General features: G+C 55.3%; 2 protein-coding genes and 1 pseudogene across 2 annotated transcripts; all 3 read right to left on the bottom strand.

Moving 5' to 3' along the window:
* Nucleotides 1–772: 772 nt before the first annotated feature.
* Nucleotides 773–8,694, bottom strand: LOC147990471 (putative F-box/LRR-repeat protein 22; annotated as a pseudogene).
* Nucleotides 8,695–14,996: 6,302 nt separating this feature from the next.
* On the bottom strand, nucleotides 14,997–15,464 carry LOC147990470 (uncharacterized). Its single transcript, XM_087538240.1, has one exon. It carries the CDS (start codon nucleotides 15,462–15,464, stop codon nucleotides 14,997–14,999), a length of 468 nt encoding a protein of 155 aa, XP_087394366.1.
* Nucleotides 15,465–15,539: 75 nt separating this feature from the next.
* On the bottom strand, nucleotides 15,540–17,242 carry LOC147990469 (uncharacterized). Its single transcript, XM_087538239.1, has 2 exons — nucleotides 16,369–17,242; nucleotides 15,540–16,216 (listed from the first exon to the last, which is right to left on the bottom strand). Exons 1-2 carry the CDS (start codon nucleotides 17,240–17,242, stop codon nucleotides 15,540–15,542), a joined length of 1,551 nt encoding a protein of 516 aa, XP_087394365.1.
* Between the last annotated feature and the right edge of the window lie 7,723 nt (nucleotides 17,243–24,965).

Raw genomic sequence — 24,965 nt, 5'->3', positions numbered from 1 at the left:
CTCCTGTGATGGAGGGGCGATGACGGCGGCGCGCCTTCGGCTCGCTCCAGTGCTTGTAGTCGTCGCTAGGTGGTCCATAGACCTGGTTGTAATTTTTATTACCTCTTGTGTTCTCTGTGCTGCCATGATTGATGAATAGATTGGAAATTTCTCTCGCAAAAAAAACTATGTGTGAGAAGGCAGTACTTTATGCAAATGTGAGGCATTTCATTGATATTTCAAGTCTACATATGCAACATCTAAAATATGGGTTTTTTCTTTTCCAAATTGGTCATTGATGCGGTAATTAATTTACAGATCAGTGTTTTATGATGAATTAGCATATAGTCAAGCCCTCAGGGACGTTACATACAATTCCTACCAAACCCACAGTTTCGGTTGCTCCAACCAAACAAGTTCCAGCTTTTCCCCAGCTCACAGCTGCTGCTTTCCCACAGATCGTAGTAGCCTTTTCATAATCTACAGATAAACCAGGCACAGCCTAAGCCGGTTTGGGCAAGGGTAGATTTCCCTTTAACTAATCATGCTTACTTAGGTTATAACACATGGAAAGTGCCCCAGCTCCTGGGGGCAGTCTTCCATATTCGCATGTTCATGTTAGTACACAATAGATGATACAGGTAGGTCATCGTTGCCTTCATATTTCACAGTGATTATTGACAGCAGGCTGCAAGCATTTGATGTTAAACTCCTAACTGCACCAAGAAAAAACAGTACTCTTGTAGCCTCAACCCGAAAGCTGGCATGAAAGAAGTCAAGTTTCAGATTTCCATCAGACGTATGGTTTGTAATCTCACCTAGGTTTCCTTGCACATGTTCGAACTGGGTTTTCAATCTGGAACTCATAGTCATCAGTTGAGTCATGAGGAAGCCTCATCGTCTTTATTCTAGCACACTTTGCACGCAGGGTGATGTCCATGTGGATATTGAAACAATGGCGAATGTCCAAATACTCAAGGTGAGGGCAGTTATCAAGGATTGTTGCCAATCCTACGTTGGTGAGTTCACTGCCAAACAGTTGAAGGGAGCGTAGCACAAACATTGTTGCAATCCCCAGAGCTTCCTCATCCTTGTTATACTCGATATCTTCGATGTTATAGAAGCAAGGATAGTTGACCTTCAAACATTTGAGGCGTGGACAGGCTATGCCAATACCCTCGTATACCTTTCCGAAAACATGTTTGCAAAGTGAAAGCTCAAGCTCCTCAAGCACATGAAACTTATTAAGTGCCTCCAACAACCCTTCATTAGTGATGTACTTAGAAGATATGAAGCGAAGGCTCTTTAGAGATGGTGCCCTGGAAACAGAGAGCTTTGATGTTAATAACCCATATCCATTGTACTGTCCTGGAAGAACATCTAGCTAATAGAAGGAACGAAATAGATCAAACTTGCCGGAAAAAACATAAAGCTGCTATGTAAGCTAAGGACATACTGACTGAAGTGGGGCTAAGTGATGGTATCTGTTGAAGCAAAGAATAAAAGGCAGTTTGCTACTTCTGTTTCCAGAGATAAGAGCAGCAAGCTAGCAACATGAAAGCATACAGCCAATCTAGGCAAACTTCTTTCACAAGACGATTGGCTCTTTTTTGTTTCTTCTGCAATAATGATTATTCTCTATGTCAAACAGTATAGTTCAATTATGGTACTTAAGTGCATCTTAGTTTTATTTTATATACTGATGAAGGAATCCATTTGGTTTCTGCAAGCCACTTCCAAGGGGTTCAATGGTTCTAAATTCATTTCTTGTTATATAATAGCAGTTTCTCTTTAAACTTGAATGAAAATTTCTTGTTATATAGAGCGGATTCTCTTTAAACTTGAATGCGAATCAAAGCCAGGTTTGCTTGCATCAAAGGTGGCCCTCTTGTTCGATCCGGCGAGGATACTCTCCACCAAACAGCAAGAGGTGGGGAAGGTCTCGTGCTCATGTGCTTGCCAGACTCGGCGGTGAGCGTGATACGGTGAGGCGGGAACGTGATGCTTCAGACGAAAGCCTTGTGTCGACCTTGTCGGCAACAATGACGGCGACACCTATGGGCCACATTTTTTCCTCGAAGGTGTCATTGAGAAGCTTCCATCTTTGTTCCATGGTATGCTCCGGGCAAAAGCCTTAGATCCATATTGGATCCAACGAAAAGATGCCATCGATGTCGTTTTCCCCTTGGGGCGTCGTCTTCGAGACGTTGATTTGCGGTCGGTCGTTAGGGGTCCCAGTTGGTTTGCTGGCACTTCTTGAGGCGTCTAGGGTGCCTTGGTCATCCTGGTGTTGTTGGTCGACCTCCTCTCATGAGTGCTCGTGACGTTGGTGATGTCTCAAAGTTCAGTGACCTTCGATCGCACTTGAGGTTTCGTTGCCTTGCATAGGGATCTAGTTCACTATTTGTGATGGTGGCCATGGGGTGGCCAAGAGGAGGTGCAGGGGCTGTCTCGGCGGATCATTGCCTCTCTTTGTCACAACGTGGCTAGGTGGTGGGAAGCCCTTCGACAATGGATGTGACACTCTCTCATGTCTTGAAGGTGAAGAGTGATCCCAGGGCTAGACAATGACTTCTTCTCTACGTCTTCTCGGTGTCAGATTTCCTTTCCACTGATACAACTATGCTAGTTTCTGCTTCTTCTCGGTCTGATCTAATGGTGATGGGTGCTAAGCTCTTGGTGGTGGCTGTTTGTTGTAGCTTGTTTCTAGTTCTCATTTCAGTTCTCTTCCTCTGCTTCCATGTGCCTTCTTGTGTGTCGTGTGCTACGTCCTGTAGCCGTCGTGTGGCTTTGCCCGCCGTAGCAGCTTAAGAAAAATGCACGCGACTAAATCATAAGCTGCGCTAATGATCTACTCCCTTCGTCCTGAAAAGTAAGACATTTATACCCTAATTGCGGAATAAGGAAAAGCGAAGCCAGACATGAAGCCCAATCTTTACTCATGAGGGGAGGGGAGAAATAAAGAACGCAAATCTCACTGCTCGGCGAGGAATAGGAGGAAGTGGTCGGTGGCGTCTTCGCCACAGAAGGACTCACACTGTCCCGACCCCCGCGGACGGCTTCCTTCGCCATGCCTTCGTCAATCCGGTAGTTATGATCTTTGTGGATGCACATGTCAATGCGGCACCAGATGTTAGCAGCCCTGTAGCCGCTGTCCCTGAAGAAAGAGCGCCAAGCCCTATAGTTGATCCAGCGGTTGCCAGCAACAGCGATCCAGAGCGCGTCATGGACCAGAGGCCCAAGTCTACACGGGCCAAGAGACCACCCCAGTGGCTTGCTAGCCCAAACCGGGCCTGTTAAGTGGGTGTAATAGTATATAAACCAATCCTGGTTACTTGTGGAGTTTGGCTAGGATTTGGAAGGCTGCGGCCGTGGCTCGGTTGTAACAGATAGAGGTGCGGGTGGCTGGAAGGAATCCTCATCCAAAAATCAAATCCATTAGCTCGAATCCCCATGAAATTCTCAGATCCATGGCTTAGTAAGAGAGAACCTCTCATCTGGTAATCAGAGCCTTCATCCTGGAGCTGCCCCCTCACCGCCACCCGACGCGTCTCGGCGACCGGCGGCGACGTCAAGCGATGGAAGGGCTGAGCGACGAGGGCCGCTCCGTCTACGAGCTCCTTTGCCATGAATTCGCCAACGACTTGGATGAGAAGCTTCGAACACATGGTGAGTCGCTTCTCAAATCAATGAGCAAGATGATGGAGAGGAAAAATACGATGCTCGATGGGCTGATGTCGGCAAGGGACAACGGCATCCGGGAAGAGCTCGCCATCGACCTCGAGCAGATCAGATCCGACCTGTACAAGATGGAGTCTCAAGAGCACGACCCCAAGTTCGACGCCCCCACGTATTCGCGCAACGCTGGGCTGGGTCGTGGTGCTACCGCGACCAGCGCCCTTGGCTTTGACAACGAACACCGAGGGAAGGCGCATAACATTTATGTCCCTCCTCCGGTTAGAGGTGCGCGCGATTCTGGTTTCTCCCCTAGAAATTTTTCTCCTCGGGATTATCCGTCAGTTGATACTGCTGAGCACAATTCGTTTTCCCTGCATTTGGAACTTCCCAAATTTGATGGAACAAATCCGCGACTATGGCAAAATCGCTGCGAGGATCAATTCAAACTCTGGGGCACGCCCGCTAGCCGTTGGCTTTCCTTGGCAACTGCTCAGTTCGAGGGGGCCGCAGCGTGTTGGCTTGAGTCGATTCAGAGGCGTATGCCTAACTCCAGCTGGACTGAATTTTGTGAAGCTCTGCAGAATCATTTTGGCCAAAATCAACATCAAACTCTGCTCAGAAGGTTGTTCAGGATTGCTCAGACTACTACAGTTAAAGACTATGTCGAACGGTTTGCTGAATTGTATGATCAGCTGACAGCATATGAAGAAGCGCCAAATTCCTTGCACTACATCACTCGATTTCTAGATGGGCTAAAACTTGGAGTTCAAATGGTTGTGGCCCTGCAGAAACCCAAAGATCTCGATGCACCTTATGAGTTAGCTCTGCTCCATGAGGAGCTGGGAGAAGTGTACAATCCAACCAGTTTTGCAGCTACTAGGAGAACAGCACCTTCCACAAGTATCACGAACTCCAAGCCATCGAAACCTGACGAAAGGAAGGCGGAATCTGTTAGCAGTACAAGCCAAGATGATAAATGGATAGCTCTAAGAAACTATCAGAAATCTAAGGGTTTATGCTTTGTGTGTGGAGAAAAGTGGGCCAAAGACCATGTGTGCAAATCCACTGTCTAATTGCATTTCGTCCAAGAATTGATTGATCAGTTACAAACTCAGTCAGTTGAAAGTTCAGACTCTGACAGTGAACAGCAAACCCAGTCTTCAGTCTATTCTATCAGGTTATCTGCTGCTGCAATGGGGAAGGAACCTGAAGCTCCTGTACTTCAATTGGAGATTGAACTACAAGGGCACAAACTCCAGTTTCTGGTCGACTCTGGCAGCACCCATTCTTTCCTGGATGCATAGTACAAGTACTTAGAAGGGGTTAGCTCAATCAAAGCTCTCACTGTCACAGTAGCTGGAGGTACAACAATACAGTGCCAGCAACAAATTGAGGAATGATTCTGGAAATGCAATGGAACCACATTTTCTTCTGATTTCAAGCTGTTGCCCTTACATACTTATGATGGAATTTTAGGGCTGGATTGGCTTGCCCAAGATATCCCCATGTACATCGATTGGGTGCTAAAATGGCTCTCCTTCACTAAGGCAGGACAAATAGTTACCTTGCATGAGTTTGGAGCTGAGGACTGCACCTACACCTGTATAGCCATTTCTGCAGTGCAAATGGATGAGCACGATGAAATCCCTCCAGAAATTCAATCTATTTTAGATGCATTTGCTGATGGTTTTGAAACTCCTACCCAGTTACCTCCCAGGAGAAGTTGTGACCACAAAATTCCTCTAATTCCAGGGGCTAGGCCAGTTGCTGTGAGACCATATAGAGTAGTTCCTCAATTAAAGGATGAGCTTGAAAAACAAATTGCATAGTTACTGAAGTCAGGTATAATCAGACCTAGTAAGAGTCCTTTTTCATCTCCTGTGTTTCTAGTAAAGAAAAAGGAGAATGGAGGCTAGTGGTCGATTACAGGATGTTAAATGCTATCACTATTAAATGGAAATTTCCAGTGCCAGTGATTGATGAACTTCTAGATGAACTTGCTGGTGCTGCTTGCTTCACTAAGTTAGACCTTAGAGCAGGCTACCATCAAATCAGGTTAGCTACTGGGGAGGAGTATAAGACTCCTTTCCAAACTCACCTAGGCCATTATGAGTTCTTGGTGGTGGCCATGGGACTCAGTGAAGCTCCAGGCACTTTCCAAGGAGCAATGAACACCACACTTGCTCCAGTTAACAGGAAAAATGCTTTGGTTTTCTTTGATGATATATTGATTTTCAGCAAGTCATATCAGGAGCATTTGGAACATGTTAGAGAAGTGTTGGCCCTACTCAGAGCTGATCAGTGGAAGGTAAAAATGTCCAAATGTGCTTTTGCTCAACAACAAATTGGGTATTTAGGCCACACCATCAGTTCTGCAAGAGTCTCTACTGATTCTAGCAAAATTTAGACAGTGGAACAGTGGCCTACCCCAACCAATGTCAAGGAAGTGAGAGGGTTCCTTGGACTGAGTGGTTATTACAGGAGGTTCATAAAGCATTATGGTCTGATCAGTAAACCTCTCACTAAGCTGCTTAAGAAGGGAGTGCCATTTTCCTGGACTACAGTGACTGAAACTGCATTCACAACTCTCAAGAAGGCCCTGGTGGAAGCCCCAGTATTGGCTCTGCCACAATTTGACAAACCTTTTGTCATTGGAACTGATGCTTGTGATTCAGGAATTGATGTTGTACTCATGCAAGAAGGTCATCCTCTAGCTTATGTTAGCAAAGCATTGGGCCCCAAGAATAGGGCCCTCTTAGTTTATGAAAAGGAGTACCTAGCTATTTTGCTAGCTATGGACCAGTGGAGACCATACCTACAGTTCAAGCAGTTCACCATCAGAACTGATCAGAAGAGTTTAATACATTTGCAAGACCAAAAGTTACACACTGTGTGGCAACAAAAATCTCTCACCAAACTTATGGGTTTGAACTATACTATAGTCTACAAAAAGGGAGTGGAAAATTCTGCTGCTGATGCACTATCTAGAAGACCATCGCATTCCCAGGTTTTCCACATATCTAAATCACAACCTGTGTGGATGGAAGAAATTGTGGCCAGTTACTCTCAAGATAACAAGGCTAAGGAGTTATTGTAAGAGCTTGCTGTCAAACCATCTGCTAATTCTCAGTATCAATTAGTGCAAGGATTGCTGAGGTACAAGGGTTGCATCTGGATTGGTACCAATTTGGAAATACAGGAAAAAATCTTCTCTGCCTTTCATGATAGCCCTCTAGGAGGACACTCTGGGTTCCCTGTCACATACCATCGAATCCATTCCTTATTCAGATGGACAGGCATGAAGAAGTTTATTAAGGACATGGTGCAATCTTGTTCAGTCTGTCAGCAAGCTAAACTTGAATGAGTTAAGTATCCAGGGTTGCTTTCTCCTTTACCAGTTCCAAACAAGGCCTGGGGAACTGTGACCATGAATTTTATTACTGGATTACCTCCTTCCTGTCCGTTTGATTGCATCTTTGTGGTCATTGACAAGTTTACAAAATATGGCCATTTCATGGCCCTCAAACACCCCTTCTCTGCACAGAAAGTTGTTGAAGTGTTCTCGGACAATATTTACAAATTGCATGGAATGCCAGAGTACATTGTATCGGACAGAGATCCTGTGTTTACTAGCAATTTTTTGCAAGCCCTTGTTCACAGGACTGGAACTTAGCTTAACATGAGTACTACATATCACCCTGCAACTGATGGTCAGACTGAGAGAGTCAACCAGCAAATTGAATGCTATCTCAAAAGTTTTATCAGTTCTCATCCTTCCAAATGGAGCAAATGGCTGTCCTTGTGTGAGTTTTGGTATAATACAAATTAGCATTTAGCTGTGGGAAAGTCTCCCTTTGAGGTAATATATGGACATTCCCCTAGATACTTTGGAATTGCTGCCAGTGATACTGTTTCCCCTGTGGACATTCTTCAGTGGCTGCAAGACAAGGAGGTTGTGGTAGCTTCTGTTAAACAACATCTACTCCGAGCTCAACAGAGAATGAAGCACATGGCTGATAAAAACATGACCGAGAGATCTTTCGATGTTGGAGAGCAAGTTTTCTTGAAACTGCAACCGTATGTGCAATCCTCAGTTGCGCACAGAGCGAACCACAAGCTGGCCTTCAAATACTTTGGACCCTACACCATCCTTGACAAGATTGGGGAAGTGGCTTACAAATTGGAATTTCTTCCGGACAACAGAATCCATCCAGTCTTCCATGTGTCTCAGCTCAAAAAGGTAGTGTTTCCCAATTGCGCTGTTCTTTGCAAACTGCCATCCTCTTTTTCTTCTCTTCAGGTACCACTTCACGTGCTTCAGCAATGAGTACGGCAGCAAGGCAAACATACGATCGCTCAAGGCTTGATCCAGTGGAGTGGGTCTTTGCCAGACGAAGAAACTTGGGAAGACTTGGACTCACTACGTCAGCAATTTCCTCGTGCCATGGCTTGGGGGCATGCCGTTTCTCAACGGAGGGGGATGTCAGCAGCCCTGTAGCCGTTGTCCTTGAAGAAAGAGCGCCAAGCCCTGTAGCTGATCCAGCGGTTGCCGGCAACAGCGATCCAGAGCGCGTCATGGACCAGAGGCCCAAGTCTACACGGGCCAAGAGACCACCCCAGTGGCGTGCTAGCCCAAACAGGGCCCGTTAAGCGGGTGTAATAGTATATAAACCAATCCTGGTTACTTGTGGAGTTTGGCTAGGATTTGGAAGGCTGCGGTCACGACTCGGTTGTAACGGATAGAGGTGCGGGTGGCTGGGAGGAATCCTCATCCGAAATTCAAATCCCTTAGCTCGAATCCCCGTGAAATTCTCAGATCCATGGGTTAGTAAGAGAGAACCTCACACTAGAGCTCGGGTTCATTGTGTATGGCCCGGCGCCAGGAGCGGCATACTCGCCCTGCTCCGCCCACCATGAGCTCGATGGTCTCCGGGTTTTGGAGCACCGACAGTAGCGCGTCTATAGGCAGATCTGCCCAATCGCGGACAGTCGCACCTCGCCGCACAGGCGGTGATGGCGGGAGGGGCAGGAGGACATCGCGTGGGGCGTGGGCCTATGTTTTTCTTTAGGGGTGGGGCATGGGCCTATGTTTTTTTGAGGGGTGGGGCGTGGGCCTATGTTTTTCTTTAGGGATGGGGCGTGGAGCGTGCGCTAGTGTCAAGCCGTCGCTATAAATGGGCTAGCCTAGGTAGGTTGCAGGTAAGTTATTCTTTTGAATTCCCTCACGTTAGGGTTTCCTTCCTCCTGGAGGCGATTCTCACGCCGCCGTCAAGACCTTCCCTCCCCTCGCCTAATCTCACCTTTGGAACGACTCGGGCTGATCAAGGGATGATCTTGCATCACCGCCCGGCCTTGGTTGATCTCCATAGGTAGGGTTCGGGTTGTAGGGTTCTCACCAATACCTGGTTGGCTCTATAGATCGGGTTAGGGTTTTGAGTATGGCAGCGAGTAGTTCAACGTCGGCAAAGACGTCCGGAGCTGACCCCGCTGCTGAGATGGAGAGAATGATGGTGGCGCTTGGGCTGCATGAAGAGGACCTAGACGAAGTGATCTACGACAAGAAGGAGGCGCCACCAGATTCAACCAGGTGGATCGCAGTGGCACGGGTGCATATCAAGAAACCTTATTGTCGTGGTGGGCGCACGGCAGATGCCAAGGGATGGCTAAAGAGAGGAGGAGGCTCGAGGGCGCTGGTGGGCTCCAGAGGCGAGGTTGGCATGAGCGGGCGCGGGACGCCGGACAAACCCAGGTTCGGGGCTCTTCGGAGCGATAATACCCCTAGTCCTGCCGAGTGTTGTTGGATGATCGATAGTACAATGTCGCTCCTGGAGCTGTATGGAAGAGGAAGGAAACTGGCCAAGGCTTAGGCAGTTCCCTCTCCTTGGGTGTTACTAACTTGGCGAGTGTGATGGAATGAGTTCTCTGGTGAGCGACCCGGCCAAGCGCGTGCCGGTATTGAGGGGCAGTACTGGCCCCGTTGTTTTTGAAGAAGATCCGGGTTCTGTTGCCTACCTGGGGTCCATCCCCCCGACAGTAGTCCCCAAAGCTGTGAAGGTCCGCTGTCTTCGGAAGAGTGGGCCTTCGCATTTTCCCCTTTAGCAAGGTAGATTTTGTGAGCGCCGGGTCCGGCAACACCCATTGTGTGCCAGGTTTCTCGGAAACCGGATCGCGACATCCCGGCCGTGGCGGGGACCGAGAAGTTCGCCGAATCTTGGGGCAATCCCTTGGGCTTCGCGCGGTCGCCGCGTGGTGCTCGGAAGCTGGAGGGGCCTGACAGGCCACACACGTGACGGGACCAGGCGACAGGCCGGGGCCCACCGCCGCGCGCCCTCAGCCCAAGTGCATGGATTTATTGCAGCGTCCGGGGCCGGTTGCTCTTCCCCGGTCAGTTATTGCGCATGGGCGTGTGCACTTATTGCGGGGTAGTGGAACGGGTGCGTGCGGACGATCCCACTTCCCCCACTTCCCCACGTTCAAACCGAGGGTTATAAATTGGGGGGCAAGGGGGCGGCGAACTTTATTCTCGCTCGCACCTGCCTGTCCCCCTGCTCTCGCTCTGCCTCTTGCAACCGACGCACTGCGGTGCCCGCTGCTCGAGCAGAACTCCTTCGCCGTCCGTCTTCCTTCTTCTCCTTCTTCCTTCGATCATGTCGCTGCCATCGGGCTCCTGGATGGGCTCAAACGTCACCTCCGAGGACATCACTCGTCTCTGGGCATCACGGCGCCTGTCGCGGGAGACGGACGTTAGCGTCCGCCTGCCACGGGGCGAGCAGAGGCCTCAGCCCGAGGGGCAGGAGCGCGTGGTCTTCCTCACGCATTTTGAGCGCGGATTCGGGCTGCCGGTGAGCACCTTCTTCCATGCGTTCTTGGAGTTCTTCGGGCTCCAGCCGCATCATCTTGGTGCCGGCGCCATCGTCCAGCTCTTCGGCTTCTTCACCCCTGCGAGGGGTACCTGGGGGTCGAGCCTACGATCGACCTCTGGGCGCGCTTCTTCTCCTTGAAGCAGCAGGGCCCGTCGGCCGTGGAGTTCGCCGACTGCGGCGCCGCCGTCATCTTGAAGCGGTCGGGGCAGACTTCCCCAAGATCCCGCTGGAGGATTCTACGAAGAAGTGGCAGAACTCCTTCTTCTACGTCCGCAACCTTGGCGCGGACCGCATCAACCTTTTAACCTTCGCCATCGCACCGCTGTGGGCGAAGACGAACTGGGGGTACTCGCCCCGGCGCCCGTCGCAGGACATCATCAATCTCTGCGAGCGGGTGATGGTGATGAGGACGCGGGAGGGGCTCACCGGCACCGACCTCCTCGCCGCATTCATCAAGTGCCAGGTTCTTCTGTTTCAGGGGTGCTCCTGCCTCATCGGCGAGATGGTCAGCCTTCAAGACCCCAACCACATGGGGTCGACGCGGCTGTCCGCGGCGCAGATCGCGCGCGGAGTGAACGATATCTCCAAGGCCAACCTTGGGGAGGACTGGGAGTTCTGCAAGGCGCCGTACAGCCGGTCGAACCGGGCGCCGCAGGTGAGCGTCTGGTCTTCTTATTTTGCCGCCGTGCACCTTCTCGTCCGTCCCGGCGCGACGCGGGTGGTACTCCTGAACGCGATTCGGCATCCTTACGCCTGGGCCTCGTCGCAGGTGGCGCCGGTGGTGCCAGAGGAGCCCGCGACTCGAGGCAGGGAGGAGGAGGCCGAGTCCAATGCCGGCGCTGGGCGTCGTGCGGGTAAGTCTCATTTCTTCCTCATGTGTCTTGAACTGCTGATCGCGGCTCGGAATGGTCGATGCTGACGTCAGTTGTTGGCGTAGCGGCATTGGGCGGGGGAGGCGGCGACGTGGGCGGAGCCGGATCCTCGCATGGGGCGGCGCCGAGCTGCCCGCATGGGAAAGATAGCATCGCGCCGCGGCCCCAGGCCCCGAAGCGTGCGACGGACCCGACCGGGGCCGGGAGGCCGCCCAAGAGGAAGCGCGGCGGCGGCGGCCAACCCCGGTCCCTTCTTGGCGGGGTAAGCCTCATCTCTTGTTTGCGCTTGGCTTTTCTTTTCTTGAGTTGGTCTTGTTTCTTTTCTTCTTATTCCATCTTCTTCTTCAGGTCGCCAATCGCGTTGGCGAGGGTGGCCGCGGAAGCCGCGGCCGCCGAAGGGGCCGAGTTCCGCATGAGCCGGTCCGACCTCGCCGACCAGGCCGAGGTGGAGGAACAGGCCAACTCGGACCTCGGCCTGGATCCGAACAACGCCGAAGCCGTGGCTTGGCGGGACAGGAACCGGGCCGAGGCGGAGCTGAAGGCGACGTCGGTCCGCGCTTGGACCGACGCGGCGGCGGCATGGGCGCGAGGTGGCATGGAGCCGGCCTGGCGCGAGATGCCGGAGGGTACGATGGTGGCGGCCATGGTCTTTGAGCCGTCGCAGGTGAGGGAGCGCGGCCGTGGAGGCTGGGCTGCGGTGGCTACCCCCGACCGGGCGGTCATGGAACTGGCGGACGACTCCCCGCCGTGGGCCGACGTGGTCGAGCGGGTGGGGTCCGATGGTGGTGGAAGCGGCGCCGTTCCGGAGGAGACGCCGCGGGCGATGGTGCCGGAGGCCACCCCGGCAGCTAGGCCGGAGCCGGCGACACAAGGCGTCCCGACATCTGGGTTGGAGATGGCGACGCAGGGTGTGCCGGCGTCTGGGTCATCGTTGGCGCCGCGAGGGGCGTGGGAGGAGGTGCTGGCCGCGTCGCAAGCGGCCAGCGGGGAGCACGCCTTGGTGCCCCGGCAGGGAGGGCGCCGAGTTGCCGTGCTGCAGCCGGCGCGGAGCAGGAGCGCCGTTGTCTTCGGGCCCCAGACCCAGGAGGAGGCGGCGATGGACGCCGTCAGTCGCCGCCTGCGAGGCCGGACAAAACGGCTCGAGGCCGAGGTGGAGCGGTCACGCGACCTGGAGCACGCCGTTTTGGTAAGCTTTCTTGTAATTTCTTCTTTGTGGGGGCGCGCCAGCGCACCCACTGGGTGTAGCCCCCGAGGTTTGGGCCAACTACGTAGTAGTTGGGTCGAATCTTTGAGTGTTGGCCTTGTTCTGACTTCTGCTTTTTTTAGCATCTCAACGCTTTCCGGGTCGCTGCCTTCAATCGTCTCCTGGGCAAGCACCGCGAGCTCAAGGAGTAGCTCGCCGCTAAGGAGGAGGAGCTCCGCGTCGCCGCAGGTACTTCTTGTGCTTTTTTCTAGTGGGGGCGCGCTAGCGCACCCATTGGGTGTAGCCCCCAAGATTCGGGCCAACTATGTAGTAGTTGGGCCAAATCTTAAGTCTTGATTTTATCTCTTCTTCTGCTGAGTCCTTCTTCTTCGCAGCCGAGGTGTTGTCCTAGCGGACTCGTCTACTCCGGGCTGGTCATCACTACGACCGGCTCATCGCCGACACCGGCCGTCTTGGCGTTGAGGCGGCGCAGGCGAGGGTGGAAGCGGACGCGGCTCGGCGGTCTCTCAACGAGGCCAGCCGGCTGCATGAGCAGTTGGCGGGTCAAAAGAGTAGCCTCGAGGCCGAGGTGGAGCTCCTCAAGGCGGAGGCCGCAAAGGCGGCAGAGGCGCAGCGGGCCCTGGTGGAGGCGGACCTGCAGCGTGGCCAGCTGGCCGATGACAAGGGACGGCTCCAGGCCAAGGTGGACCGCCTGCGGGAGCAGGTTGCCACGGCTGAGGGGGCTCGTCAAGACGAGGCCTGTCGCTGCGAGGCGGCTGAGAAGGCGGTCGAGGACAAGGGCGCCGAGCTGAAGGCGGCCCTTGCCAAGGCGGCCGATCTAGAGAAGGCGCTCAAGGAGCGCGATCGCGCCATCGAACGGGAGCGGCGCGGTATGTTGCTTGAAGCGCAGCACCTGGAAGAGTCCTTCTCCAGTAAGTGCTTTTTTCTTGTTGTTCGCCGGGTCGAGATTCGGCCTTTCTTCCTTGTTGTTCTTTTTCTGACTTGCTTCTTCTTTTGCGGCAGGGGCCTTCCCGGAGACGCAGCGGCTGGCGGAGGAAGCCATCCGCCATCAGCGCGACCCGACCGACGTGGTTGGGTCCGGGACGGATCCGCAGGTGCCCTGGACCTTCCCGGAGATCATCGCCGCCGCCGAGGCCCGCCTGGAGGCCCTAGGGACGCAGTTGGGGTGGTTGTCCCAGGCCGGCACTACGATGACGGCGGCCCTATGGCCGGGCTCCATCCAGCCGAGCAGCTTCTCGCGCCTGGCACGTTGGTTGGAGATGGGGCTGGACCGGCTTGGCGAGTGGCGCGTCTCCGCCGCTCGCGCTGGTGCTGAGATGGCGCTCCGGTTCGCACTGTCCTCGCATCCGGACCTGTAGCTGGACGCGTTGATGGGCCAGCGGGCCGGCTCGGAGCAGCACTTGCAGGAGCAAGCTGGCCGGATCGCCTCCCGGGCCAGCTACATCGCCGAGTTCGCCTTCCACGACGACTTACATCCGGAGCGGACAGAAGACGGCATGGCCGTGGACGGCAACGACTACGGCTTGCTCCTCCATGATCCAGAGGGGAGCTCGGAGGAGACGGGCGTCTACCGTGACGCGGGTGCTCAGGAGGATACCGGTGCCACGGCGGATCCGGAGGCCGCCAGGGGAGAGCCGTCGACGTCGCGACGCGGCGCTGGAGATGCCTGAGACACTTTGTAGAATTTGTTAAATAGCAGGTCCACCCACCCGCTGGGGGTTTCTAGGGTGTAATGAACTCGGGCCGTGGGCCTTTATTTAAATATTTGTGTGGATGTTGTGGGTGCTTCTGCTTTTTTGCCTTCCGTTTTTTGGACCGACTTCATGCGTTTTTCCTTCCTCAAACCTCCCCCCCGCGAGTCAGACGGCCGAGGCTCCGGTGCGTGACAAGGAGCTTGGTTCTTTGAGAGGAGCGCGCAAGACTTGGGTCCCTCGATACGTTTGAGCACGAGCGAAACACCCACTTGGCCGGCTGGCGGCAATTCGGCGAAGCCGGTTGGCGAGCAGCCGGTCGTGCGGTTGTTCATTTGATGAATGGTGGGCCGGGTTGATCGACCCGACAGCCTTTGACTTAGTGTATGAAGTGTAAAGGAGCTTTGGCCCGTTGTGCTTGCCAGCCGACAGCCAAAGCTAGATATGTGGCTTTAGGGCGAAGTGGAGGACCGCGGCATCCTAACTTTATCAGGAATCACCAAGTAAGGCGGCGGGGTGGCGACCGAGCCGCCCAGCCCCCGAGCCCCCGGGTCAAGCGAGTCGGACCGGTGGTCGGGTTCAGTGGTATAGTGATGCAAGGAAACATGGACACAATAAATTGGTCGGCAAAAGGCAGCCCCCGAGACTCGTTCGGGAACCCCGTAGTTTCATGCGTTTACAAAAGGCGGTGATACATACGCTCGTGGGGCTAACTGTAAAACGGGCGGAGGAGTTCTGCGTTCCATGGCCGGGTCGTTTCTTCGCCAGCGGTGTCCTTCTTGTGCTTCCTTGACTTGCGCGCGTCATTGAGGTAGTAGGCGTTGCGGTCGCGCAAGGCCTTGCTAACAATGAAAGGGCCCTCCCATAGAGGGGACAACTTGTGCTGTCCTACCTGCTCTTGGATGAGTCGGAGGACGAGGTTGCCCTCGTGGAAAGCGAGGGGCTTGATCTTCTTGCTGTGGTAGTGCCTCATGCCTTGCTGATAGATGGCCGAGCGACTAAGCGCCAGGAGGCCTGCTTCTTCGAGCAGGTCGATGCCATCTTCGCGGGCTTCTCTGACTTTGGCTTCGGTGTACATCGCGACGCGCGGCGAGTCGAACTCGACGTCGGTTGGGATGACAGCCTCGGCTCCGTAGACGAGGAAGAACGGGGTGAACCCGGTCGACCGATTCGGCATGGTGCGTAGACTCCAGAGGACGGCTGGCAACTCGTCGAGCTAGCTACCGAGTGAGCGGTTGAGTGGCTCGACGAGTCACGGCTTGATGCCGGACATGATGAGTCCATTGGCCCGCTCGACCTGCCCGTTGGAGTGCGGATGCACAACGGAGGCCAGGTCGAGGCAGATGCTGGAGATGGAGCAGTATTGTTCGAGCGCGCCCTTGGCGAAGTTGGTGCCGTTGCCGGTGATGATGCTCTTTGGCATGCCATAGCGCACCGCTATGTCTTTGATGAACCGGACGGCTGTTGTCCCGTCCAGTTTCTTGATTGATCTTGCCTCGATCCATTTGGTAAATTTGTCCACTGCCACCAGCAAGTGCGTCATGCCGCCTCGAGTGGTTTTGAAGGGTCCCACCATGTCGAGTCCCCAGACCGCGAAGGGCCAGGCGATCGGTATGGTGCGGAGTGCTGACGTCGGCTGGTGGCTGTGTTTGCTGAAGCGCTGGCATCCCTCGCACCTGAGGACGAGCAACTCGGCATCATCGATGGCCGTGGGCCAGTAGAAACCATGGCGGAACGCCTTGGCCACCAGGGATCGTGATGCGGCATGGTGCCCGCACTCGCCCTGATGTATGTCGCGGAGGATGTCGATGCCCCGTTCCTGCTCGACGCAGCGCTGGAACACGCCGGTGGAGCTGCGCTTGACGAGCTCGTTGTTGATGATGCTGTAGGCGGACGCCCGACACTGCACTTGCCGAGCTTCGGTCTCGTCTATGGGGAGAACCCCGTTCTCCAAAAATTCCGATATCGGCAGGGCCCAAGATGGAGCAGTAACCACGGCGAAGACGGCCACCAGGGTGGGTTCCGAGTCGGCAGCCCCCGAGCCGGGTTGTGCAGCCCCCGGGTCGGGTGTGGCAACGGACGGGTCTGGGACGATGGTGGCCGGGTCGAGCGGAGCAGCCCCCGGGTCGGGTGTGGCAATGGCCGGGTCTGGGACGATGGTGGCCGGGTCGAGCGGAGCAGCCCCGGGCCGGGTTCAGCAGTCCCCGGGCCGGGTTGAGGTGCGGCCGGGTCGTCTGGGACGTGGATGGACTCGGAGTCCGACGATGGCTTGCGCAGGTGCTCGGGGGAGACGCCGGACGGGATGGCTTGCCGTGACGAGGCGATCTTGGCGAGCGTGTCGGCTGCTTCGTTCTCCGCGCACGGGACGTGGAGGAACTTGCAGCCCTCGAAAGATCCAGACAGCTTCTGGATGAGGAAACGGTAGCTTGCCATGTTGGGGTCGCGGGCGTCCCACTCGCCGGAGCACTGTTGCACCACCAGGTCCGAGTCGCTGTAGCACAGGATGCGCCGGATGCCGAGTTCCTTTGCAAGCCGAAGGCCGTGCACAAGGGCTTCATACTCGGCGACGTTGTTGGAGGCGGCGAACTGATTCTGGAGCATGTAGCAGAGTCGGTCGCCCTTCGGGGACGATAGTACGATGCCCGTCCCCAGGCCGAGTCGCATCTTGGACCCATCGAAGTGCATGCTCCAATGCGTCGAGTCGGGAGGCGACGACAAGTACTGGGTCTCGGTCCAGTCGACGAGGAAGTCGGCCAGGGCTTGAAACTTGATCGAGGTGCAGGGCTCGTAGAGGATGGTGTGGCCGGCTAGCTGGATCGCCCACTTGGCAACCCGGCCAGAGGCATCCCGGCACCCGATGATTTCTCCAATAGGCGCCATGCTGACCACGGTGACAACGTGCTCTTGGAAATACTTCTTCAGCTTCTTGGCAGTGAGGTACACGCCGTAGCACATCTTCTGGTAGTGCGGGTAGTTCTGCTTGGAGTTGGAGAGCACCTCGCTCAGGTAGTAGACTAGGCGCTGGACGACTTGGATCTTGCCCTTCTCTGGTCGCTCGACCACCAGCACCGTGCTGACCGCCCGCGAAGTCGTGGCTATGTAGAGCAGCAGCGGCTCCTTATCGGTCGGCGCGGCCAGGACTGGTGCGGTGGAGAGCATGCGCTTGAGGTCTTGGAAGGCCTCGTCTACCTTGTTGTTCCATTCGAACGGGCTCGTCTTCTTCATCAGCTGGTACAGGGGCAGCGCCCTCTCGCCCAGCCGGCTTAGGAACCGGCTGACCGAGGCCAAGCACCCGGTGAACTTCTGGACATCACGCAGCCGAGCCGTCTTGCGCATGCGCTCGATGGCCTTGATCTTATCCGGGTTCGCCTCAATGCCGCACTCTGAGACGAGGAAGCCGAGTAGCTTTCCGGCCGGAACACCGAAGACGCATTTTTCCGGGTTAAGCTTGACCTTGTATTCGCGGAGGGTTGGTGAATATTTCCTTCAAATTGTCGAGGAGCATGAGGTGTTGCTTTGTCTTCACCACGATGTCGTCCATGTACACGTGGATATTGCAGCCGAGTTGCGGCAGCAGGCATTTCTGCATGCAGCGTTGGAAGGTGGCGTCGGCGTTCTCCAAGCCGAATGACATGGTGACGTAGCAATACGCCCCAAAGGGCGTGATGAAGGACGTCTTCAGGGCATCGGCCGGGTCCAGCTTGATCTGGTGGTAGCCGGAGTAAGAGTCCAGGAAGGACAGGAGCTCGCACCCGGCCGTCGAGTCAATGACTTGGTCGATTTGCGGGAGGGCGAACGGATCCTTGGGACAGGCCTTGTTGAGGCTGGTGTAGTCGATACACATGCGCCAGGTCTTGTTATTCTTTAGGACAAGGACTGGGTTGGCCAGCCACTCGGGGTGAAATACTTCCATTATGAAGCCGGCCACCAGGAGCTTGGCGACCTCTTCACCAATGGTTCTTCTCTTCTCTTCGGAAAATCATCGTAGAGGTTGACGGACGGGCTTGGCGTCGTTGCGGATGTGAAGTTTGTGCTCGGCATACTTCCTCGGGATTCCCGGCATGTCCTTGGGGGTCCATGCGAAGATATCCCGATTCTCACGGAGGAAGTCGACGAGCTCCCCTTCCTATTTGCTGTCGAGGCGGGCGGCTACGACAACGTACTTGCTGCAGCTGGGGTCTTCTGGGTTGAGCTTCACTTTCTTGATCTCCTTGGAGGGTTTGAAGGCGGCCTCGTTGGTCGGGTCCGAGGTCGGAAACGACGCGGTGGAGGCCTCGCCTGCCAGGGCGACGATCCGGTCGAGCTGGCGCCGCTCCTCGGCAATGACCAGTGACTCGGCCAACTTGGCGCCGTCTCGGGCGCACTCCAGGGACTTACGGTAATCGCTGGTGATGGTGATGAGGCCCTTGGACCCGGCATCTTCATCTTCAGGGACGCGTAGTGGGGAACCGCCATGAATTTGGCGAGCACGGGTCGGCCCAGCAACGCGTGATATGCACTAGACAGGTTCACCACTTCGAACTAGATCGGTTCGCGTCGGAAGTGGCTGCTGTCACCGAACAGGACGTCTAGCCGGACCCCGCCAATGGGAGGGCAGGAGAGGCCGGGCACGATGCCGTGAAAGATCATCCAGGTCAGCTCTAGGTCCTTGGCCTTGAGGCCGAGCTTGGTCATCGTGTCGCGGTAGAGGATGTTGATGTTGCTGCCGCCGTCGATGAGGACTCGAGAGAACTTGCATGTGCGCCGCGCGATGATGGTGGGTTTGAGGACGAGGGCGTAACCACCCGGACTTGGCATGAGAGCCGGGTGATCCTCCCGGGTCCAGGTGATCGGGCGATCCGACCAATGCATGAACTCTGGCTTGGCCGAGACGGCGGTGTTCACCTCCTGCCGAAGGAGGCGCTCGCTGCGCTTGTCGTCGCCAAGGCTGGTGAACACGACGTAGGCCGCGTTCTGGTCTGGGTAGGCGTCGTTGCGCATCGCGCCGCCAGCTGGAGGCGGCGGTGGAGTAGGTGGCGGCTGTCCAGCGCCCGGAGCCGGAGCCGGAGGGGGCGGGACGTTGCCCCTCATGATGCTCTTGGTGATAGCGCACTGTCGAAGCGTGTGCGTGGAGGGTCTTGCGCTGCTGTGGTGCTTGCAAGGGGTGTCGAGCATCTACTCGAAGCTCATGGCGGGTTGCCATGCCGTCTTGCCGGTTTGCCGGTGCTTCGCCGCTGGGTCCGCCGCGGGCTCGGTGGCCGCGATGAGCCGGTTGTCGCGACACGGCGCCGGCTGGTCGGCCTTGCGCTTGTTGTTCTGGTGATGCTGCTGTTGGCTGCTTTCGCCAGCTGGTTTCGGAGGGGGAACCGGCTTCGCCTTGCCGGCTTCATCCAGCGCCACCTGGATCTTCATGGCGGAGTCGGCGTTGGCGTACTTGTCCGCTGTCACCATGAGCACGACCATGGTGGTTGGCTCAGAGTGTAAGAGCTTGTGCTTGAGGAGGGTGCTGTCTCGGCACCCATTGACGAAGTACTGGATCGCCTGGACTTCATGGACGCCCTCACAACTGTTTCGGAGCTCAGTCCAGCGTGCGAGGTAATCGCGGCCGGTCTCCGTAGGCCCTTGCACGCACATGGCGAGCTGGCTAGGGCGGCCGGGTCGCTTGTAGGTCCCCGTGAAGTTGCGGATGAAGGCTTCCTCAAAGTCCACCCACGTGTTGATGCTGCCCGTCGGTAGACTGTTCAACCATCTGCGGGCCGACCCTTGGAGCATGAGCGGCGCGTAGCGCACAGCGAGACGATGATTGGCACCGGTGATGCCGATGGCCGTGGTGTAATCGGTGAGCCAGTCTTCTGGCTTCAGCATCCCGTTGTACTTGGGGTGTCGCGGGGGAGCATGAATCCTTTGGGAAAAGGCTCCTCCCAGATGCGGGGTCTGAAGCACGCCGGCCTGATAGCGCCGCTCTCCTCCATCTCCAGGGAGTGAGCGAACCGATCGAGGCGGTGGCGAGCGTCGGCGTCGTCGATGGCGCGCGGGCCAAGTCAACTTGCGGCCAGGCCACGGGGGCCGGGTCGGTTGGAGCCGGACGCCGGCCGTGCTGGCCGGGTCCGCGCTGGATCTCTAGGATGGGCTCGTCGCCCAATCCATCAGCGGTTGTAGCGGCCGGGTCGCGCCGAGTCCGGGTTCGGCTGGAGTGCGTCTCGCCGGGTGGCGAGGAAGTGGTGTGCAGATGTTCGCCGGACCCGCCAAGGCGGGCGGAGCCGGATCCCATCGGCTTGGCGAGCTGGTTGAGGCGGTCCTGTTGGGCGTTGGCGGCGTGGAGGAGTTCGCGCATCCACCCGATGCGCTCTTTCAGCTCCTCACCCACGAGCTGGGCTAGGCCGGCTGAGGCTGCCTGGGCAGCGCGCATGTTCTTCGCTGGGGTCTCGTAGGCGATTGGGACGGCGCCGAGGGCCCGGCCGATCGCTCCTCCCCGGGCACGCACATCGGCGACCCGGCTTGGGCCGGCCGCGGTGGGCGTGAATCTGTAGGCGGCATTGCACTCCAGTTGAGAGGCATCCAGGCGACGCTGAGTGGCGGCGAGCGTCTCAGACAGGTCCAACATCTGCTGACGCCTTTCCTCGAGCTGGGTTCGGGCCTCGGCAACATTGGTGGCGTCGACGTCGGTGCTGATGGAGATGCGGAGGCTCCGCATTGCAGCGTGCAACGGATCAGACGTCTCGATCCGTTCCGCCGCGGCCTTGGCTTCGGCGGCCTTCCTCATCTCGCTCGATGAGGAGGAGACGCCGTCGCCGGTGGCGAAGACATCCACATGAACCTCCGCTGCCCCGACGGGGACGCCGCCGCCGAGGGAGAGGGGAGAGTCGGAGTAGCTGACCACCTCGCTGGGGTACTCATCGGCCGCGAATGCATCGGAGATGTGCAACGCGGCGAAGGAGGCGGCGAGCACGCCGATGACGTCGTCCGCCAGCGCGACGGACTTGCCGGTGTAGGAAAAGGGCCCTGTCTGAAGCATGCTCCTGGCCAGCTCCTCGAGCTGCCCCACGGTGGGCGCCAACTGTCGTGGTGGGCGCACGACAGATGCCAAGGGATGGCTAAAGAGAGGAGGAGGCTCGAGAGCGCTGGTGGGCTCTAGAGGCGAGGTTGGCATGAGCGGGTGCGGGACGCCGGATATACCCAGGTTCGGGGCTCTCCGGAGAGATAATACCCCTAGTCCTGCCGAGTGTTGTTGGATGATTGATAGTACAATGTCGCTCCTGGAGCTGTATGGAAGAGGAAGGAAACTGGCCAAGGCTTAGGCAGTTCCCTCTCCTTGGGTGTTACTAACTTGGCGAGTGTGATGGAATGAGTTCTCTGGTGTGTCTATCTCTCTCCTTTTTCTCCCCCTCTGCATGAGGGCTCCTGGGGGGGGGGGGTTTATAGGTCAACCCCCCAGGGGTACAATGGTAATGCTACAAGTTGGTGGGTCCATAGTGTTAGCATCCGGGGACCCGGGCTGGGTCCCGCTGAGGGCTTGTGGTTCACCGGGTTCCCCTAGGTGCGGGCCCCGCGTGCCTAGGGGGACTGTGTGACGTCTTGTCAATCATCAGGGTGTGGCCGAGTCGAGTCGTGTACAATGCTCTCCGTCAAGTCGCCGCTTGCTGTTGTCAGCAGCGGGGGCGGGGAACTGTAGCCACACCGGCCTTGGTCAGCGGGTAGGTGAGGAGCTCTGTTGCTACGTACCCGCTGACCAGAGGCATGGGCGAGGCAGTGTCGCCTCGGTCATCATTGATTGAAGCCTTGTCCCATCACACGACCTGGATGGGACGGGTGCCGACCCGTGGCTGGATTGCGTAGCACACCACGGGTGGTGCCGTCTTGTTGAGGAAGCTTTGGTCGTGCCGGGTTCGGCTGTCTTGTGCTATTTGTTGAGGCCGAGTTGACGTGTCTTGCCGAGTCGGTTAGTCTGGCCGTCTTGCGGGGCTTGGCCGGGTCGAGCGACCCGGCCAAGCGCATGCCGGTATTGAGGGGCAGTGCTGACCCCGTTGTTTTTGAAGAAGATCCGGGTTTCGTTGCCTGCCCAGGGTCCATCCCCCCGACACTTATAGTCAGGATTGGTTCTATAAGAACATGCGCGCTGCGTGGGATCTTGCTCAAGATTGCAAGTTCTGCCCTTTGGAGGATAATCTCTATACGGTGCAGTTCTTCTGTCCGGGAGACTGGGAACGAGTCATGCAGGACGGCCCTTGGAACTTCCATGGGAACGCAGTCATCCTAGCACCGTACGATGGCATTACATAGCCTTCTATGGTTCCTTTGGACACGCTTGATATATGGATCCAGATCCATGACGTTCCTGACAAATATGCACATCTGGTTGATGCTCTCGCTAGCAGGGTGGGTGAAGTCCTCTTCTCAGAGAAGCTATCCCAAGATTTTGTTGGTAATTTTGACCGTGTATGGGTTAGGATTAATGTTCTGAAACCCTTGAAGAATGCTGTCACAATGGTGCGGGATGGTGCATGTCAGATTTGTAGAGTCCGCTATGAAAAACTATCGGACTGGTGTGCAGTTTGTGGGCATCTTGGCCATGTTTTTAAGGAGCATGGTGATGGAGTTCACCCACTGTCAGCCATGTACTTCAAAGATCTCCGCGCTACATGGGCGATGCGGACTTGAACTGGCCCTGGTGGGGGTCGTGGACGCAGGGGAGGTAGAGGCGCTCGAGGTGGACGGGCAGATGCTGGGGATGGAAGGCAGTCCAAGCCGATGGATATGGAAACTGCAATCACTGACTAGACTGTTGTGGATGCGGACATTGACATGGCTGAGGCAAACAGGAAGAGAGGTGAAAGGGAAGACACCGGCCAGGGCAGTGGTATTCAACAGCAACTCAAAATCTTTGACAACCCACTAGCGATTGTGCCGTCGATTTCAAACCCTACCAGTACCCCCCCCCCCCCCAAGAGGGACCCGAAGAGAGTCAAAGCTTCATAGGAAAGCGAAGGAAGCAATGTAGTAGCTAAACAAAGTGAGGCGTGCACCACTAACGGGCGCCGCAGGGCCCAATGAGTATCCTCGTGTGCAACTCTCGTGGTGCTGGAAAACCAGCGACAGTTCGAGAATTTCGCAATATGGCGAAGCAGTTTGCCCCCTCTATTGTATGCATTGTTGAGACTCAATTAGAGGGTAGTCGTGTAGAAAATTTAGCTGAAACACTTGGTTAAAATAAAGGTTTTGCTGTTAGTAGCTCTGGCAGGAGTGGTGGCTTAGATGTGTTTTGGAATGATTCAATAAAGGTTGAAATTATCGGTTACTCGGAGTACCATGTGGATGTGGAGGTGGATTCCTTATTAGGTGTTCATGCAAGATTTACCTTTGTCTATGGAGAGGCCCTGGCAAACGAGTGATAACCCACAAGTATAGGGGGTCGCAACAGTTTTCGAGGGTAGAGTATTCAACCCAAATATTTTGATTCGACACAAGGGGAGCCAAAGAATATTCTCAAGTATTAGCAGCTGAGTTGTCAATTCAACCACACCTAGAAACTTAATATCTACAGCAAGGTATTTAGTAGCAAAGTAATATGATAGTAGTGGTAACAGTGGCAAAAGTAACGGTAGCAGGTTTGGTTTTATAGTGATTGTAATAGTAGCAACGGAAAAGTAAATAAGCGAAGAACAATATATGAAAAGCTCGTAGGCAATGGATCAGTGATGGATAATTATGTCGGATGCGATTCCTCATGCAATGGTTATAACATAGGGTGACACAGAACTAGCTCCAGTTCATCAATGTAATGTAGGCATGTATTCCGAATATAGTCATACGTGCTTATGGAAAAGAACTTGCATGACATCTTTTGTTCTACCCTCCCGTGGCAGTGGGGTCCTATTGGAAACTAAGGGATATTAAGGCCTCCTTTTAATAGACTACTGGACCAAAGCATTAACACATAGTGAATACATGAACTCCTCAAACTACGGTCATCACCGGTAAGTATCCCGATTATTGTCACTTCGGGGTTAACGGATCATAACACATAATAGGTGACTATAGACTTGCAAGATAGGATCAAGAACTCTCATATATTCATGAAAACATAATAGGTTCAGATCTGAAATCATGGCACTCGGGCCCTAGTGACAAGCATTAAGCATAGCAAAGTCATAGCAACATCAATCTCAGAACATAATGGATACTAGGGATCAAACCCTAACAAAACTAACTCGATTACATGATAAATATCATCCAACCCATCAGCGTCCAGCAAGCCTACGATGTAATTACTCACGCACGGCAGTGAGCATCATGAAATTTGTGATGGAGGAAGGTTGATGATGACGATGGTGACGGATTCCCCTCTCCTGAGCCCCGAACGGACTCCAGATCAGCCCTCCCGAGAGAGATTAGGGATTGGCGGCGGCTCCGTATTGTAAAATGCGACGATTCCTTCTCTCATGTTTTTTCTCCCCGGACACGAATATATAGAGTTGGAGTTGAGGTCGGAGGAGCACCAGGGGGCCCACGAGGCAGGGGGCATGCCTAGGGGGTAGGCGCGCCCCCACCCTCATGGACAGGGTGTGGGCCCCCTGGCCTTAATTCTTTCACCAGTATTTTTTATATATTCCAAAAATAATCTCCGTTGATTTTCAGGTCATTCCAAGAACTTTTATTTCTGCACAAAAATAACACCATGGCAATTCTGCCAAAAACAGCG

Source organism: Triticum urartu, chromosome 1A (genome assembly GCF_056163025.1).
Source record: "Triticum urartu cultivar PI428250 chromosome 1A, HENAU_Tu73, whole genome shotgun sequence".
NCBI classification, from domain to species: Eukaryota; Viridiplantae; Streptophyta; class Magnoliopsida; order Poales; family Poaceae; genus Triticum; species Triticum urartu.
This window is presented reverse-complemented; position numbering and strand designations above follow the sequence as displayed.